Source organism: Heterocephalus glaber, unplaced genomic scaffold, assembly GCF_053883595.1.
Source record: "Heterocephalus glaber isolate CG9 unplaced genomic scaffold, H.glaber_assembly_v1.0 deba00001457, whole genome shotgun sequence".
NCBI classification, from domain to species: Eukaryota; Metazoa; Chordata; class Mammalia; order Rodentia; family Bathyergidae; genus Heterocephalus; species Heterocephalus glaber.
In genome coordinates, this window is record NW_028258305.1 from 31,949,704 (window position 1) to 31,967,445 (window position 17,742).

Sequence of the window (17,742 nt, forward strand, 5' to 3'; positions counted from 1 at the left end):
GCTCAGGAGTGCATGACACACTTGAGTGAAGGAAAGAACCCCTTATTATCTCATACTGTTCTCCACTAGAAAAATGTGTTCTAGAAAGTCACTTCAACTCTCAGAGGCTTGGTTTTCTTATCTGTAAAGGGAGGTGGGTGGATCATAGCAAACTTTCTTCTAAGCACTGTATAAAATCCCATGATTCTGTGGCTGCAATTCTCATCTCCGCCATGACTGGGATCTGATTTCGGTGGATCCTCTCCTAGTGCTTCTCCTGGCCTGGATCCTGTCTCGGAGCAGGTCAGTTAGGCTGCATCGCCACACTGTCCTTTTCTTCCTCCTCCCTTCCCCATGCTCTTCAGCCTTCAGGGCTGGCTCCACCTGGGCCCTTTCCCCAGAAGTGTTCTTGGTGATTCTTTAATTTTCTAAGGGTGTAGTAATTGCATATTTATAACTTTTTCTCCTAAGACACAAGACGCTAGACCCCAAGCCAGTGATGACAAATCTTTTAGAGACCAAGTGCCCAAAGTGCAACCCAAAACCCGCTTATTGATTGCAAAGCGCCAACCCTGCCATTAAACCTGAATACTGACGTTTTACTTTAGAAAAAACAACTCGTGCTGACAGAGAGCACTCTGCGCGGCCACTGCAGCACATGCGTCATAGGTTGGTCACCATGTCTACACAACATGTTAGCAGAAATCCCTGGATGTAGGTGTCCCCGTATATGAGGCACATCCGAAACCCTTTGAAGACACTGACTGAGAAGAATCAATGAATGCCTTGTTTTACAGAAGGACTAGAAACACTTCAAAGGATGCTAAGCTAGAGGGGGTGCTGGAGGAAGCACAGGCAGAGGGTCCTCTGACCCCTTACAGTCCTTTTCAGGAAGAACCGGAAGGTCTCTGGAACATGAACAACACTGAGGGCACATATTACTCTAACACTCTTGCAAGAAGTTCCTCTTTAAAAAAAAAAAAAAAAAAAAAGAAGTTCCTCTTTAGAGGAGGAAATTAGGAAGTAGTGAACCATCAGGTTCTTGATCTTCCCTCAGCTGACGCTTATCTTTGCTCATATCCTGGAGGAAAAGCAAGTCAGTGAGGCACTCTGGAAAAGAATACTTCTAAGTCCAAACAGATTGGCTTTATTCCACATCTGGATGGAGTGCTGAGCTCTTCAAAAGGGGACATCAATGTCTGCAAATCAAAAACTGCTCTTTACAGGTGTGTGTGTAGGGGTCTGCATTTGAGTTAAGAAATGAAGATAAATGAAGCATCAAAATGGCAAACACTTGTACTACTAGGATTCCATACAATGTATTAATGAAGTACCTTCTCAGGAATGGAAACTATGACACATAAAACAATTCCATTCCATAAAAAGTAGCTTCAACTTTAATTAAATTTGATGCATTATCTTTCTACTTCTTAAATTTCTTCTTTCTAGGTATGTATAAGTTAGGGCTGGGGATTTAGCTCAATGGTTCTGTCACCTGCCTCACAAGCGCAAGGTCCCGAGTTCAATCCCCAGTACCAAAAAAACAACAATAAAAAACACAAAAAAACTAGGTATGTATAAGTTAGGGGGGAAAACTGCAAATAAAACATCCAAAACAACCAAGTTTCCCATCGGAGGGTCCAACTACCCTTGTGGAAAGTAGCACCGTTCCCTCCGGAAGTTCCTTAGGCTCACAGTTTCCCTACTGACCACATCCTGACCCTCCTCCACCTTTCCTCCCCTTTCTCAAACTAAGCCCTGCACAATCTCTGTGCATTTCCACTGCCCAAGCAGGGGGACACGTGGGTTAGCTGGGGCAAGCACAGAGGACCACAGGCCTCTGTCCCGCAGCCATCTCCCCATTTAGAGGGAGCTGTATATTCTTCACCACTTTCCTTTCAGAGACAAGAGTAAAATCACTCAGCTTTCCATGTTTTGTTTTGTTTTTCCCTGAGAGTAGGAATTCTCATGCATGGAAGACACAAACCGAGGACAATTAGGTATCACATTTCATCTCCCACCATTAGTAATAATGATGAGGCCCACTGTATGAAGCAGTCATTAGCCTTTTTTCTTCCTAGCCTTCACAAGGGACACACAATTATGTTACTCTCAGGGCTGGCAGGCACCTCAGGAAATTTAAGGTGCTAAGTGGAAAGAAAAGTGGTATATATGTTTTAACTCCACATGGCTTCTTTTTACAAGAATTATAAAATTATCTTCCAGACCTATGCTCTACAGTACGTAGAGTGAGGCGAAAGCAATGGTGCTTCCTGCAAGTGAACACCTTGACGTGCTGGGCTGAGGGAGAGCTGGGGCAGTTCCGAAGGGACTCCAACCTGGCAGTCAGAAGACAGAGACCCAGAAACACAGCTGGAAATAATCCAGAGACCTGCTGAGAACACTGGGGCTGGGATCTGGCAGGCGTCCTAAACTACTCAAACAATCCGACGTGGAGCATGGAGAGCTGAGGGTCCCAGGACGGGGAGGTGCTCTGCCTCCACTTCCATAGGTCTGGGAAGACACTCGTGTTTCTTTCATGGCTGGCAGCATGGGAGGAAAGAGGCACAAAAGAGAAGACAAAGGAAAAGAAAAGAAAAGAAAGAAAAGAGAAGAGAAGAGAAAAGAAAAGAAAGAAAAGAAAAGAAAGAAAAGAAAAGAAAAGAAAGGGGGAAATTACCACATCACACTCTGAAAGGAGGGCTGCAGCTTGGATGTGAGAATATGTTTAATATAGCAATGTACACTGTTCCCACTTTGGAGACTGGAACCTCCAACTGTATTAGAAATGGATGCTCCAGAACACAGAATCAGCTTCTTTACGAACATGTAATTATTTTGTAACTCTTTCCTGAGTGTAAGTGCAGCAGGCAGGCTGGGTGGTGGCTGCAGATACACAGGATAGTGTTGGCTTCAGCTTAGCAAGTTGTTTAGAAAGGTGTTGGATCTATAACCCAGATGATGTACTACAGACTATCTAATCCCCGGCCCTGAACACACGAGGAACAAGCACCAATGCCACCTGAACTAACTAACGTTCCACTTGAAAATCTGAGTGCAACTCAACAGCTTGGGGTGCCGACACTCCTTTAGGCCACCAGAGCCACCTGGGGCCTGAGCTGGCACTGCAGCAGAAGACTTTAAGCATGTATGCACCCGGATCCACAGAGGCTGTCAATTCCTAGCCTCTTATCCTTGTCATCAGTGCAAAGTGAGGACTGTACTAGCTCTCTTCCTCTGGGGAATCCATACCCCAACATATGGCTCCACTCCCAGGGCCTCATCCTCCTGTCCTGACTGCCCTTCCAACTGTGCCTGAGCTCGCCCTGTCTTTTCTTCGAAGCCAAACCCACGATCTCAAGATGCTCCACTCCAATCTGCTTCTATGACCAGCTTTCCACTGCATCCATCTCCAGTGAGACAGAGACTCCGGTGAGACTGCCCACACGCACTCACTCACCTGTGACGGAAGGAGGTCAGTGTTCTCCAAGCTGACCACTGGCTACACCTACACTGTGGCTTTCCTCTCTCACAACGCTCCCTCCTGCTGCGGTTTCGAGTCCTATCCAACTCCTTAGGAGGCACAGGCTTGGAGGGCGCACTTTGACATCAGATAGTGTGAGGTTTGAGCTCTGGCCACTTAGGCACTATGTGGCCATGGACAAATTATATAATCTCACTAGGTCTCAAGTGAATCACACGTAATATGGGGACAGTTAAGACACTCACATGTCATAGGACTGCTGATGTACGTACCTCCAGTTCTCCTGTCCCTGCTGCCACCACGCTAAGATCGCCACCCTCATGAAATGTCTACTCTCAGATCTTTCCTTTTCCTCCGAGCCTGAGCTCCACTCTACCATCTCTTTAACAAAACAGCCTCAGGTTCATGGTGTTCCACCCGAACCCACCATCTTCCCAATACCTTTGTATTTCTCGCCTCTTTTCTCTCCTACATCTAGACTGGACAGCAACCCTGTCATTTAAACCAGAACTAGCAAACCTGAACATGTACGAGTCCAGAAGGAATCCTAAAAAGAACAGAAGGTTTGTGACCTCTGAGGGGGTGTCACTACTCATTCTAAGCAGAAACAGAAATTCAATGTTGCTATGCCTTCCATTTGTGCAGGAGAAGCCAGATTTTTATGTGAAGCACAGCCCTTTTCAAGCGTTGGTGATTAGTGTGAAAATGGCCAGAAAGGGCACCTTAAAAAACCCTCTGATTCAGGGTCAAATTGAACCCCAAAGCTACGGACTTCCTGTGTGCTAAGGGCTCCCTGGGAAGGGAACACTCCTGGCAGGAGCATTCCACATGTGTGACGTTCAAGTTCCTCCTCTGGCCGCACACACATCTCCGTGCCTCCATGAGCCACCTCTTCCATGACGCTTCCTCTAACTGGGGTCACGGAGGTGAATGGCTTATGCTGTGCGTGTGGGTGTGTGTGTGGCGGGGAGCGGGTGTGAGTGAGTAGCGACTGTGATGGAGTGAGAACAGGGGAGGGCACTCCAGCTAGAGAAGAACCTGTGAGATGTACAGAGGCAAAAAAGAACACAGTGTATCTAGAGCAGTGGCTCAGCCCATCAGAGTGTATCGTGCTGAGATGAGGGCTCGGGACACTAATGAAGGTCTGGCAGATGACACAGCCAGAGAGGGAGGCCTGAGGCTCTGCGTGCCATTCTCTACTTATAAGCAATTGGAAAGTAATAAAATACCATAAAGAAGTGATATGGTCTTGCAATAGGGTGGGTATATGGAAAATTCCAACATTGTCATGAACTCCATTTTTTTTGAATCATGAAGATAGGTGGAATTAAGGCTGATGTTTTAAACTGGTAAACATACTAAAAGTTAACAAAAAAAAAATCAATGACTACAATAGCCTAGAATGCCCTTTTTTCCATCTCCATCTGGTGAACTCTGCCTCATTCCTAAAGATTCAGCTCAAAAGTCAACTGACAGTTTTCCAAATAGAAATCAGTTTCTCTTTGTGAGCTTGTTATTTCGCACACTTCTACTTCCAAAGGACTCGCACTGAAATTACAGTGACTTACCTAGGTTTGCCCTCCCCTAGGCTGTATGCTCCCAGACATCATGACTACATTTTACTTCTGTGAGGTGGACCAGTACTGGCACTTGATAAACACTCAAAATATTTGTTCCTTGAAAAAACTAACATTATGAGGTTTGATGCCGAGACTGTCACAAACTATCTATATAACGTAGACAAATTTATTACTTACTTGTGCTACACAGTGAGAGAGAAACATACAGGTAGGTCATGGGCTGGATCCCCTGAAACTGTGAACGAAATTAAACCTTTCTGTCTTTAAGTTGTGGGTGCTGGATATTGTGTCCAAGTGACCAGAAAGCTAACACAGGATGGGTGTCAAAAGTCTCCAAGTTCAATACCACCCGTGCTGCTTTCAAACTTCAACTGAAGGTCTTAAGGAATTCAGTTAAGATACTCTCTTTCAGTCTGAGTCAGAGGGTCACACCCAGTATCTGCTAATGATGGTGACAATTCAGACCACACTGTAAGTCACTGAGTGACAACTTTGCCTGTTTTCAGGACTAAAGCAAATAAAAGACAAGTCTAGAGACCAGTCAGATTCATGAGGAAACACACAAGGTAGAAGGCTCTAGCATGGGAAGTACACGGTGCACACATCTGAAGTACATTACTGACAAATCACTCTACTGGGAAGACAGTTCACATCCTATGGGCAAAGGCTTTACTTTTAGGAAAGCATATTTTCTTCAATCTGGGGACAGATCCAATAACAACATGGAATTCTTACAATTATTTTGTTTTGTTTTAAAAACATCAGCGTTTAATATAGACTTTTTTTAGTCATGAGTTGACTTGTTCTTTTGGGCCAAAAATTACTGTGACAGAGGGCAGCAGAATAGATGTTCTTTTCTTAGTTGAGAAAGAGGAGCTTCAAATAGACTTGCAAATTTTTTCTACATGTGTTTGAAAACAAGAGAATGCTACCATGATAGCATGTCAAGAGTCAGGAATGTTTTAAATCTGCCCTATGCTAATGCATATTTTACATATTATGTAATTTCATTTATCCCCAAAAAGCAGCTGGGGAAATTATTCAAATTAAAGAGAACCAAAAAATTGAACTGAATTAGAGAAATTTGTCTACTAACAGGCCAGTATTTTTTTTAAATAAAAAAACCCCCAAAATTAATGTATAGTGTCATCTTCTTTGAGACAGGATCTTGGAACAGATGGACATGATAATTAATTACCAGGCTCTTAATTTGATAAAGTCCTTTTGAAACTGCATATTCAGGGACAATTTCCACTGGTTAGCTTGAGTAGGCACAATATAAGCAACTTAATTACCTAGCAAAATGTTAAAAGCATATGGACTTCTGAAATATTACTCGATGATCTAAAGAACTTACCACTGTCCCACAAAGAAAAAAGAAGTGGTCCCTGAGCTCTGAGCATGAACTTAATAGTCTCAGCCACCTTCGGAGGCTTCTGGCTTTGGTGTATTTGTCTGGTCATGCTGATGTGCTTTGTGTTGACAGTCACTGACCTACCACTGTTACCCTTCTTTAATAATCTTTCTGAAGGTTTCTAACAGCAAAATTCTAAACAGCAAAATTCTGGCTTGGGGCTCTGGATGTAAAGAGTTGCTTGAGGGATCTTGAGAAGCTCAACCATCCCAACTTGAGGGCTTTAGTGAAAAGAATGCTAAATGACTCTTGATAATGTTACTCAGACCTTACTGCTCAGACACGGACAGGTGTTACTGAGCAGAAGAATAAGAAAACCCACTAAGTCCTTAGTAGGTCAAGAATCAAGGAATCATGATTCAAGATTTGAAACTACATACAAATAGAGAGAAATGAAGAAAGCTGTGATGATTATTCTATATCTGTACATATGTGCTTCTGGAAGTCCCTCATTTCTGACTTCAGACATAAAGCTGGCATATTAGTGTTTTCTTAAATTTGCTTTTATTATTTGGTAGAAAGCAAGCCTATTAGCTGATTGTTTTTCCTTGAAGGGGATTACTCTGTGTGTGTGCTTTTTTCATAGTAGTTTCCAAAGATCTAGAGTCTTCTTGTACTGGCCCTTGTGAAATTTGTTAGGTTTTGAGATCACTCATTACCTAGGTCATACAGTGTTTTATTCGTCACCATGTCTTACCCCAGGCCCAACGTTCTCTGTCTTCCCTGAGGTCCTCAACCAGTATTTAATTATGTAAGTATTTTAAGCATTTTCAAATCTGTACTTTGCTTTTATTCACATAGTTAGATTACTTGTGATTTAACTCAAGGAAAGTCCCTTCCTTCTGAAAGGAAGGGACAATGTGCCAAAGATTCCATTCAGCTGGTCTTATCCAGAGAGAGTCAGTTTCAGGCTGTGAGTTCTGGAACTCCAGAAAGCTCCTTTTCCAAATACTTACATTTATTCACAAGAAATGGTGTGCCAACAATCTGCCAAGATTGTGCTATCAAAATGCAACACAGCACCACAAGATGGGTTTTCTTGAGTGCAAGAAAACCAAGATCGAGGAATGGGAACTAAGTTTCCTGGATTTTTAGGCATTATTTTTTTTATCTTTTTGGTACCGGGGATCCAACTTGGGTCCTTGCACTTGAACAGCAGGTAGCGAAACCACTGAACTAAATCCCGGGCCCAGCTTCCTGGATTTTTAAATCAAAGCACTTGAAGGTGAACATCTAAGATGTGACAGTGAAAGTAAAGACATTTCATGACCTTCATTCTGGTCATGGGCTGTGTACGTGACTTCTGAACACAGTGGGATTACCATCCTTCTTCTCATCTCATTTCCCTTCCTGCAGTGACAGTGTTTGGAGTTGTTATGATACGACAGGATATTGTCTTCTAAGGTCACTGTCTTATAGGAGAGAAATAAAACTGAGGCCCAAACTAGAAAAAACGGAATTTAATTTAGATCTTTTTTTTTTTTTTTTTTAAAAAAGAGGTATAGAAATATTCCAGTGCTAAAATTAGGAACACAGAACCTAAAATTCTTCCATAACATTTCGTGTAGGTGTGAAACACAGAAAAAGGCAATAGGAATATGGAGGAACTGAATAAAGAATGATAGGGAAGACAGACAGGTAGCTGGAACTTCGGTGAAAATGATGCAAGAACAGATGGGAAGAAGCAAGCGCGAACAGGGGGTCCGGGAGGCAGCGCGCTGCTCCACACGGCCGTGCACAGGCTGACGCAGTCCACATGGGTAGCACAAGGGGCACAAGGGACCAGGCACACATCACCCTCCCCCAACACATCCCCAGGGCCTGCAATGGACAGAGATCGCCACATTTTATCAGAAGCAGTTTCACAGACTTCATCTTTACCTTGTAGATTCAGCCTTTGGCAGGGAAGTCCCTGTTCCAGCTGTAATAGAAGCTGCTTATAAAAAAAATACAGCTAGCAATCATCAACTAGCCATTGACCAAACAGGCAATCTGTTTTACTAGATTATCACCCCCCTTCACAATTAAACCAATTCTGATTACCATGATAATTGATAATGATTAAAACATTAATCTAGTAGTTTGTACATTTCATTTTGCCTTTCCTAAACATTTTTTTAAAAAGAAAATGAAAATAACTGATCATCCTTCTTTTATCTGACTTTCCTTGGACTTTCTCCCTGTCCTATCCCTCTGTAAACCATGTATCTCTCCCATTGTCTTAAGTCCTGGAATTTCTAAAATTTTTCTTCTTTCTTTCTCAAGAGTTCTCTAACCCCAGCAGAGTGGGTTCTTGCCTCTCTAAAGGCTTTAGGAAAGTCAAAGAATGGAGAGGTAGAGGTTACTTTTGAGATCATCTAATCCTGTTTCCTCTCCTTCCCCAGATAAGAAAACAGAGCAGATAACACAAAAGGCTTGCCCTGAATTAATGCAAAAGTAGGCCTGGATTCCAGCACACTTAACATCCACTATGTGTAATGTAGGGAGGAGCAATGAAAAGAGGAGTATTCTTCCACTCTGGAATGGTTTTCAGTGATGGCGGACCATTTAGAGCTTCCAATGATACAAACAGCCTGCTGCGGCAGTGTGCCAAAGGTTCGCCACCACTGGTCTAGGCACAGATACAAATCTGTGTACAGATAGTGATAAAGAAAGTACAGGGCACAGAATGTCAGGTTTCCTGAGCTGGGGACTGGGAAGAAGCTGGGGGTGACTGCACAGAGTCCTGGGGGACAGTGCAGCCTGATGGTCTGCTCTGTGCCTCTCTGCTCACTAGGCAAGGCCTTTCCAATTCCACACACTTCTTCTATGAAACAGAGCTGCAAATACAACTAGCCTCCTGGGTTGAGCTCAGTCACTCAAGTTCATCAACATTTCCTCTGGGGGGCTGCAGATTTAGCTCAGTGGTTCCGCCACCTGCCCTGCAAATACAAGAACCCGATTTCGATCCCCAGTACCAAACAAACAAACAAACAAACAAACAATCATCTCAAACATTTCCACTGGGGCTGTACTTAACTATTAAATTTTTTGGTGAAAACAGAAGTCACATTTTAGGCAACATGTCAGCTGAAAGATAATCTGAATTTTTTTTTTTTGGTACCAGGTTTGAACTCAGGACCTTGTGCTTACAAGGTAGGTGCGATGCCACTGAGCTAAATCCCCAGCCCAATAATCTGAATTTTTAAATTACCTTAGAGCTAGGGGAAAAAGTAAAACAAAGATAGGAGTTTGGGTATAGTGTCTCAGAAAACAAGAAACATAAATGGTGTGGATAAACATTCTAGAAGAGATTCAGAACCAGGCAGGAGCCAGGAGGGGAGCTGGAGAACCCAGATTTATGCAGCATATACAACTCAGAAGAAACCCTATTTTAAGTTTTTGGACATCATAAACATTTATTTCTACCTCAAAATACTGGCTTGAATTTTTCAATAACTTTTAAGGAAAGTATGTTTATCGACAGAAATTGATAATGTTTTAGAACAAAAAGTTAGGGACAAATTGTACTAAAATAAATTTAGAATGGCTGACTGTCAATAATATATTAAGTTCATTCATTGCAAAAACAATACAAACAGTCACTTAAAAGTATTTTATAAAACTTATGTCACTTCTGGTGAAAATAAGGTAGAGGTAGTACTCTACAAATTTTTATCTAGTTAATGTCTACCCCGTAAAGGCTGTATCTGAAAGACTGGTAAAAATGAGAGCAGCACAGTGAAGACTGTAAAGTTAGGTGAACACACACTAAAGGGCAAAATGCAAAGAGTACAGAGAAAAAAATCAGTAAGCTAAGGCTATTTCTTGACAAATAGCCCACATGGACTGCGATTTGGGCTGGGTGACACCAGAGAACAGGGACTCAAAAATACACAGCCCAGAAGGATCCACCCTCTGACCATATCCGGTGAATCCATTTCTCTCAAACAAGAACCACCGTGACAAAAGAGAATTTCTAATTTCTATGCCACATTCTCAAAATTGACCTGATTTCATCAGGCAGCTCTTCTGGCATTCCCAAACCACTCTCTGTGTGATGAGAGAAAAACCAGTTTAACTAGGTAGTCACAGCATCCCTTGAAGACGGTGGGCAAAAGTAACGGTCAGCTAAAGGATGCTTAAAGTGTCCCAAGTCTGTTCCTGGGCAAACTGCCCATGGGCAAGTGTGCAGGGAAGAAGATGGCAGGTGCTGAGGACCCTGAGCCCAGGGCCAGAAGGACACCAGTCCCTGGAAAAGAGTCACATATCTGCAGCACTTCGTGACTTTCTGTGGTCATAAAGTAACAGCTGAAGGGGACCTGCCTGAGTTGAATGTAAATTACAGTGGATTAAAAACGGCCACAGATTCTTTGCAGCTTCTCCCAGCAAGAGTGGGATCTTCTCTTTCACTCTTTGGATAAGGGCTCAGCTGTGACTGAGTCGCTTCGAGCAACAACAGTGGAAGTGATGTGAGGACCCTGAGAGTCTTGGCCCCCAGAGCTCTGCTACTTCCTCTCTCACTTCTGCCACCATCTGAACCAGCCCAGGAGGGAAGACTGTACACGGAGAGTCTTTCCAGCCACCTCTACTGAGTTTACTGGGTTTCCGGACATGGGTGACATCCAGCTCCTGATGACCAGCCAGCTGACTAAGAAATGTGGGAAATAAAGAAGGCTTTGCTGTTTTCAACCCTGTATTACTTTTGAGGGTGGCTTGTGACACAGCAATGAATACCTGAGACATGTATGTTTTGTTAATTTGTACTATGCCCATATAAATAAATGTGTCAGTGAGATATCTCCCCGATTTATTTCCTGGTTTTAAAAACACTATTATAAAAAACTCTGCCAATAGAAAGAACATAAGAAACATTTATGATTTTAAACAAGTAACTTATTCTCTCAAATTCCATTTTCATAGCTATATATATTCCTCATGGAGTTAAAGTGATGATAAAATAAGAATGACAAAAGTGAAAATACAGCCAGGTGTGGTGGTTCACGCCTATAATCTCGGCACTCCGGGAAGCTGAGGTAATAGGGTCCCAAGTTCAAGCCTAGCCTGAGCAACTTAGCAAGCTACTGTCTCAAAATAAAAAGTAAGGCGGGTATAGGGGGCTAGGTACGTAGCTCTGTGCAAAGGCCCTGAGTTCTATCCCTAATACCACCACAAAAGAAAGAAAGGGAAAACTAAGAACCAAGGCACATTACTTTTTTAGCTGTTACCTACATGTTGCTTAAGTCTTGCATTGTTTTTCTTTCACTCCAGACATCACTTATATCAATGTACACAACTTCAGCATTTCTCTGTTGTAAATTCCCTTACGTGTGGCAGTATTTGCACATACACACCGTGCACATGCACAGAAGTCCCCTGCACCCCCTGGAAGTATGATGATCTCCTATAGCTGACATTGTGTTCTGAGGCCAGCAGAAAAGGATGAAGACACAGCAGGGTGTCTGGAAATCTAAACCAGGCTGAGGGAAAAATGAATTACTAACAGTTAAAAGTTAATTATATCACGCATAATAATGTCTAAACAGGACCAAGATCAGGAGAGTAGACAAAAAAAGCCAAAAATGAATGGTGGGCCATTAAGGAAAAGCAGAGTGCTAGGCAGGAAGAAGGAAGAAAAAAGGGATAATCTATACTTAGGAAGACCAGGGCTGGGAGGAAAAACTGGCACTTATTAGGGGCAGAAGTATAAAGAGACATCCACACATGATAAGAACATCTAGGAGCGCAATCATGCTTGAAAAATGAAAAACAATAAATGAGTGAACTGAAAACATGCAACTCTCGCAGGAAGCATGAACTGAGCAAGGCCCCACACAGAAACAGGAAGTGAAGGGCCTCACTGGAAAGGCAGTTCCACTCGGTGGGAAGGAGGGAGGCAGAAATTTACTCTTAAAAATGAGGGAAGCTGGGTGTGGTAGCACATGTCTCTGATCCCAGAGTTTGGAAGGAGGGCTGAGGCAAGGATCAAGACTTTGAGACCAGCCTGGACACAGTGACCCTGCCTTACAAAAAAAGAAGAGAAAAGATGTGGCAAAGCCCACAAACTCCTTTTCTAGTCTATGAAAGTATAAATATTTCCCAAAAGGGGGCTGTTATTATCACCAAAGGTAAATTTATATAGCGGCAGTTTCAGATCTTTACCTCATTCTTTCCTAACTACAAAAAAGGGTTCTTCCCCACCCCGAGTTCTCCAATATCAGCTTTGCTCTCATATGGCTCTAAGTTCTCAGCAATGCTCTTTATAAATATGCAGTTAAATGTCAATCACCACAGGATTTTATATATAGTATTTGGTATCGCTGTTCTTTATGACTAAAAAATCATACTCTTAAGGAGAAGATATTTGACATGACTCACACACAAGACTGAAGTTATAAAAGTACTCTATTAGTACATTAGGCTTTCTTCTTTTTATTTCCACTTTTACATGACTGTTTGAGTTTTTACTTTATCACAGTATGACCTCTCTACCGCCTTCCTTAATGAGCTGAAATGCACTTAATTTACTACACTGGTCTGAGTAAGGTTGAGCAATAGCCAGAGCATATTGGGCATTTACCAATTCATCCACTGAATGAATGTCCTTAATGTACACAGAAAAAAAGATATAATGGGTGAGTTCTAGAAACATCCTTCAGTTGGTAAGATGACACTTTATGCATGTAACAATGGGATAACAGTGCAAGGAAGTATATGATTAACTGACAGCATAGAGAGACAGGCATCCAGGGGCTGGACAGGTACAGCTGAAGCACAAAGAATTCATGGATTAAGTGGAATTAACTGGAGTCCTACGGGATGAGCGATATTAGAGAAGGTGGAAGAGCAGGATAAAGGCGACTGACACTGTGGGCAGTGAGTGCAGTGGTTGGAACGGAGTTTCTGCAATATGGAGGAGTCCTGGACCACAAGGAAGGGGCTGAGGGGAAAGGGCCAAGGTTTTAAAGTGACACAAGGATGGCATTACCACCCAATGGCAGGGAGGTAACAAGAACATAAAAATATCCATTCTTTCTTCAACATACAAATCATCTTGGCTAAGAACGGGCCCACTGGTTCACGCATTCATCAATCAATGTAGGCTGATGTACTACTTCTAGGTACCAGAGGCTAAAAATATTCCATTTCCTCAAAAATCATACAGAATAAGAGACCCCCCCCAATGATTTCAATGTATTATAAAAAGTACTATGATGAAGGGATATGAAGAATTACAACAGAGCAGAGAATGATACCCAAGTTATCCTTAGGGGCTGAAGACTGAAAATACTTCAAAGAGCAGGAAGTGTAGTCGTGCAAGAGGACAGAACTGCCCAGGTGGAAGGGGAAGGGGAGAGCTATTCAGGAAGAGGCAGCTGCAAATTTGAAGGCCCAGAGCACGAGTGCACTCGGGGAAGGGCTCTCATCAGGGGGGAACGCAGGATGTGTGTGCAGCAGGGCAGAGGCTAAGTGTGGGTCACTGACTGCCTATAACACAGGAAACCAGAGCGCTGTGAGAACTTATCCTTTCTTTGCTAATAATTTACAGTGGGATTCTGAATGACTTCCTCTTTGTATTTTCAATTTTATCACTAGCGGTACATCTGACTTAAGAGCATTCTTCAGTTGAATGCCAAAGTCAAAGTTAATGTCAATACAAAAACAAAAACTGTAAAGTTTATGTTTACTAGAGTCACAGAAGGTTGGGCATAAAATGAAAAGCATCTAGTTCTCCCTCCCCTCCAACATAACACTTCTCTTGCTCACCCCTGGCAGGTGGCTGTCCAGGTGGAAAAAGATCTGTCTAGTGCCAGGGAGCTCAGGAAGTAGCCCAATTCATTGCTGAACAGCACTAGTGAGAAAGTTTTTTCTTAAAGTGAGAGTCGAGGTGGTTTCCTGTATCTTTTACCCATTCTGACTCCCTACTCTGCCTCCTAATATGCAGATGGTGCTATGTTACATTTATATATCAAGGACTTAATTAACACCTGGATTAGGTTTGATTAATTAGCTTCTCCGATATAATGTACCACACCTTCCTTTGTGCGAAGACCTTGAAGAGGCACCTGTTACTGCTAGCAATGCTCTACTTTTCTCCTCCAGTGATTAGCGATACTTTATGCGTGCATAGTATTTCACCTTTCCAAGGATCTTCACATAAATTAGCACATTTTAAAGTCATAAGAAGGTTGCTGAGCCACTTCAGCACATTGTCTTCACAAAAATCTTTGTATCTGTTTTATGATACAATATAAAGGACCTATCTGATAGAATCTTCTGTTTCTGCCAGGACAAAGCCTAGGACACCAAAATCTAAGGCATTTTAAGAGAAAAAAGAAAAAAGTAATTAACAGAACAAACTCTGATAGTTACTCCTATTACAGTCCAAAAATTGGTATTTCCCTTAATAATGGACCACATACAGTCCCAGCTCACCAAACTATATCTACAACCATACCTACCCATGCAACAAACCTAGATGCCAAGGGCCTAGCACTGGGACTGAGCCTGAGTGGGGGAGGCAGACTGTAAATCCTAGGTTTCCAGGCAGTCTCCCCGAAGCTGCACAGTGGTCCTTTGTGGCCACGGGCAGGAACCAGGGACCCTCATGTCTGGAGAAGCCTAGTGCTACAGGGCTAGGTGGCTGCCTCACTAGTAGAATTAAAATGACAGCAGCTTTCCACCCCATCAAGCCAAAGAGAAATGTGTTTGTTGTTCCAAAAAACATTCTAAGAATTCAGACACCCCTTTGCCTCAGTAAGAAGTGAGTCTGGGCAGATGTGTGATTGAGGATGATAAAGGCCCTGGGGTGGGGGATTGGGGTAGCTCTATGAGGCATGCAGAGTTTCATGGCATTGGACACACTGCTTAAGCACCTACAAGATTCACTGCAGAACAGCGAATGGCATGCCTATTGTGGATAGACACCTCACTGTCTGTCTCCCTAGCTACACACAGAGTGACAAATTTGCCTGTCTAGTTCCCAGCCCTCAAAACTGCATGAGCACCCTTCCAGGAAGAAATCTGTAAGAATTAGTGACTTAACCTGATGACACCTGGCTTTGATCTGAGGACATATGTAAATAGCAATATTAACAGTAACAGCTCAGTGATTTCTCCAGAGAAACAGGAAAATATTAGGTTTCCCAAGGGAAAACAAGCTGCATACTTGGTATATGTGCTGCTGAAGCGAGCACCAAGCTGCATACTTGGAACTGCTCCTTAGAGAATGGTAACGTACAAGACAAAGAAGAGAACTCCGTGAGCGGGTGACAAACTGACCTTGCTGGCAGGGTACAGCAGCCATCCGCCGTGAGTCGCACTTGAGTTTCGTAGCTGTCCAGGGGGCATACCGTCTGCTGCACCGAGGGGCACTCCACAGTGCTGCAGTCCACACTGAAAACTGAAAGGGGGATACAACAGAGGCGCCGTTTACTGTGACATTTTCTTGCATTTTGAGACCCAAATTTAAATGGTGTTGACTTTTAGCAAATTTCGAGTTTCCCTGCTTCCCAGAAACCCAGTCCTAGTGCTGCCATTTTTGTTTCAGCCAATGGTATAAAAACTGCAATGCCCCAAATTTTCTGATTAAGAGGTGAGGATAAGACATTTGGTAGTTAAAATGAAGACAGAGATCAACAGTGGTTACACTGATGATGATGGTCAGCCAGAGGCATTTCTGACAGAACAGTTCAAGAGATGGACAGAGGACTGTGTTGCTTGAAACATTTCCTTAGCAGTAAAATTGAAGCCAGAAAAAAAAAAAAAAAACCCACAACTGAACAATCACTAAGAAGTAGCAAAGAGGAAATCACTATAACCCAGACGTGCTCACAGACCACTTTAGACATGCTGTCACATGAGCACGGATGTTAGAAATAATAGACAGCAGACATGACAACAAATCAAATGCTGGCAAAGAAGGTAAGTTAGCAGAAAAAGATGGCTTAGCACATGGCGTAGGGTCAGGGGATGGGTGGAGGGGACTGGCAAGGAGAAAGCTGGGCTGAGTGCTTTCTTATAGAACATCTGGCATTTTGATGCATACTTATTTAAAAATAACTTTCTGTTTTATGTATCATGGTTGTTTTTAAATGTAGTATTTTTAAGTGACAGATACATCTGTCAACGAAGGCTCTGACCTCTGAGGGAACAAAGCAGGTAGCCATAGTACCATAAATTTATCTCCCTCCCCCAATCAAGTATACTCTGGAGGAAAAATAAGAAGAGGAAAAGACACCCTTCCCTCCCTGAAGGTGCTCACATACCAGAGCTCTCTCGTACCTGGTTTGCACTCATAGAGGTCACAGCACTCTCCGGGCTTCCCTGAGGCCTTTGACACTAGTATGTTCAGGTATCCCGGCTGGCAGACTTTGCGAAGACAGCCCGCAGGGTCACACACGCAGCGGCTGGGTAGGGGACAGCACTCCCCAGGAGGAGCATAACCCTCGATCAGAACAGAGTCTTCAGGGCAACGTGGAGAAAACTGCACTTCACAGCGGGCCTTGGAGCAATCTGGCTTCTCTTCTAGACGGGAGAGAAAGAATTTAGCTCATGCCCAGGGCAGAGTGGGGTACTTTCCTCAGAAGCACAGATGGTCCTGGGAATCTACTTACTAACCAAAGAGTGGGGTAAAGAATCGGGTGAAAACCTTCAGACTTAATTTAGCCAACCATGAAAATCTCTCCTACAATATGAGCCTCAGGTTCTCCTCCATCTTTTTATTGGCTTGTGCTGAATAATCAATGTCTAGTGCAATACCTAAAAAGAAAGGTAAAGCGAAGAAGCACCCATGGCATGAAAAATCTGAAAACTAGACTCAGTCCTGAACTGACTTCTCTTTGAATTCAAAATTTTTAAGGACTGCCCTTTGAAAACAGTATTTAAACCCCAAAAGAGGCACACAAATAAACTGGGGTACTGCAGGGACTGGAGACAACATGGATGGTAACACAGAACACTCCCTCCAAACTCTGAGCTTACTAGGACCATGGCAGCTTAACGAGATAGAGAATGAGTGTAATCCCCACATGATTCCCCTAAATGGCCTCCGGTATGATTCTCTCTAGCACAGATGTTCTGAATGTACTTCATTCTCCTTTCTCCAGTATTATCTACTGACCTGCTGAGTTCCTCAGCTTTAGAGACAGGAAAAATAAAGGTGGGTTTTAGCCAACGATTTTAGGACTGGGTAGCAGAGCCCTTGCTTCTCAAGCCCTAGTTCACAGCTCTCTTTGATGGTTTAAACTTTAAGAAACCTGAACCAACAAAAGGTCCTTGGGGAAAGACTGAAACCAAAAAGACAT

General features: G+C 43.0%; 1 protein-coding gene across 2 annotated transcripts in view; it reads right to left on the reverse strand.

The window, feature by feature from the left end:
• Crim1 (cysteine rich transmembrane BMP regulator 1) overlaps positions 1-17,742 on the reverse strand; it is a 180,224-nt gene that overhangs the window by 81,203 nt on the left and 81,279 nt on the right. Inside the window, exons 3-4 of one of the 2 annotated variants that reach the window (XM_004839289.4) lie at positions 16,721-16,963; positions 15,719-15,839 (exon numbers count right to left, since the gene is read on the reverse strand). In XM_004839289.4, the coding sequence (XP_004839346.1) occupies positions 15,719-15,839; positions 16,721-16,963 (364 nt within the window). The remainder of the gene's footprint in view (positions 1-15,718; positions 15,840-16,720; positions 16,964-17,742) is intronic. The other variant, XM_021253715.2, reaches the window with a different exon arrangement.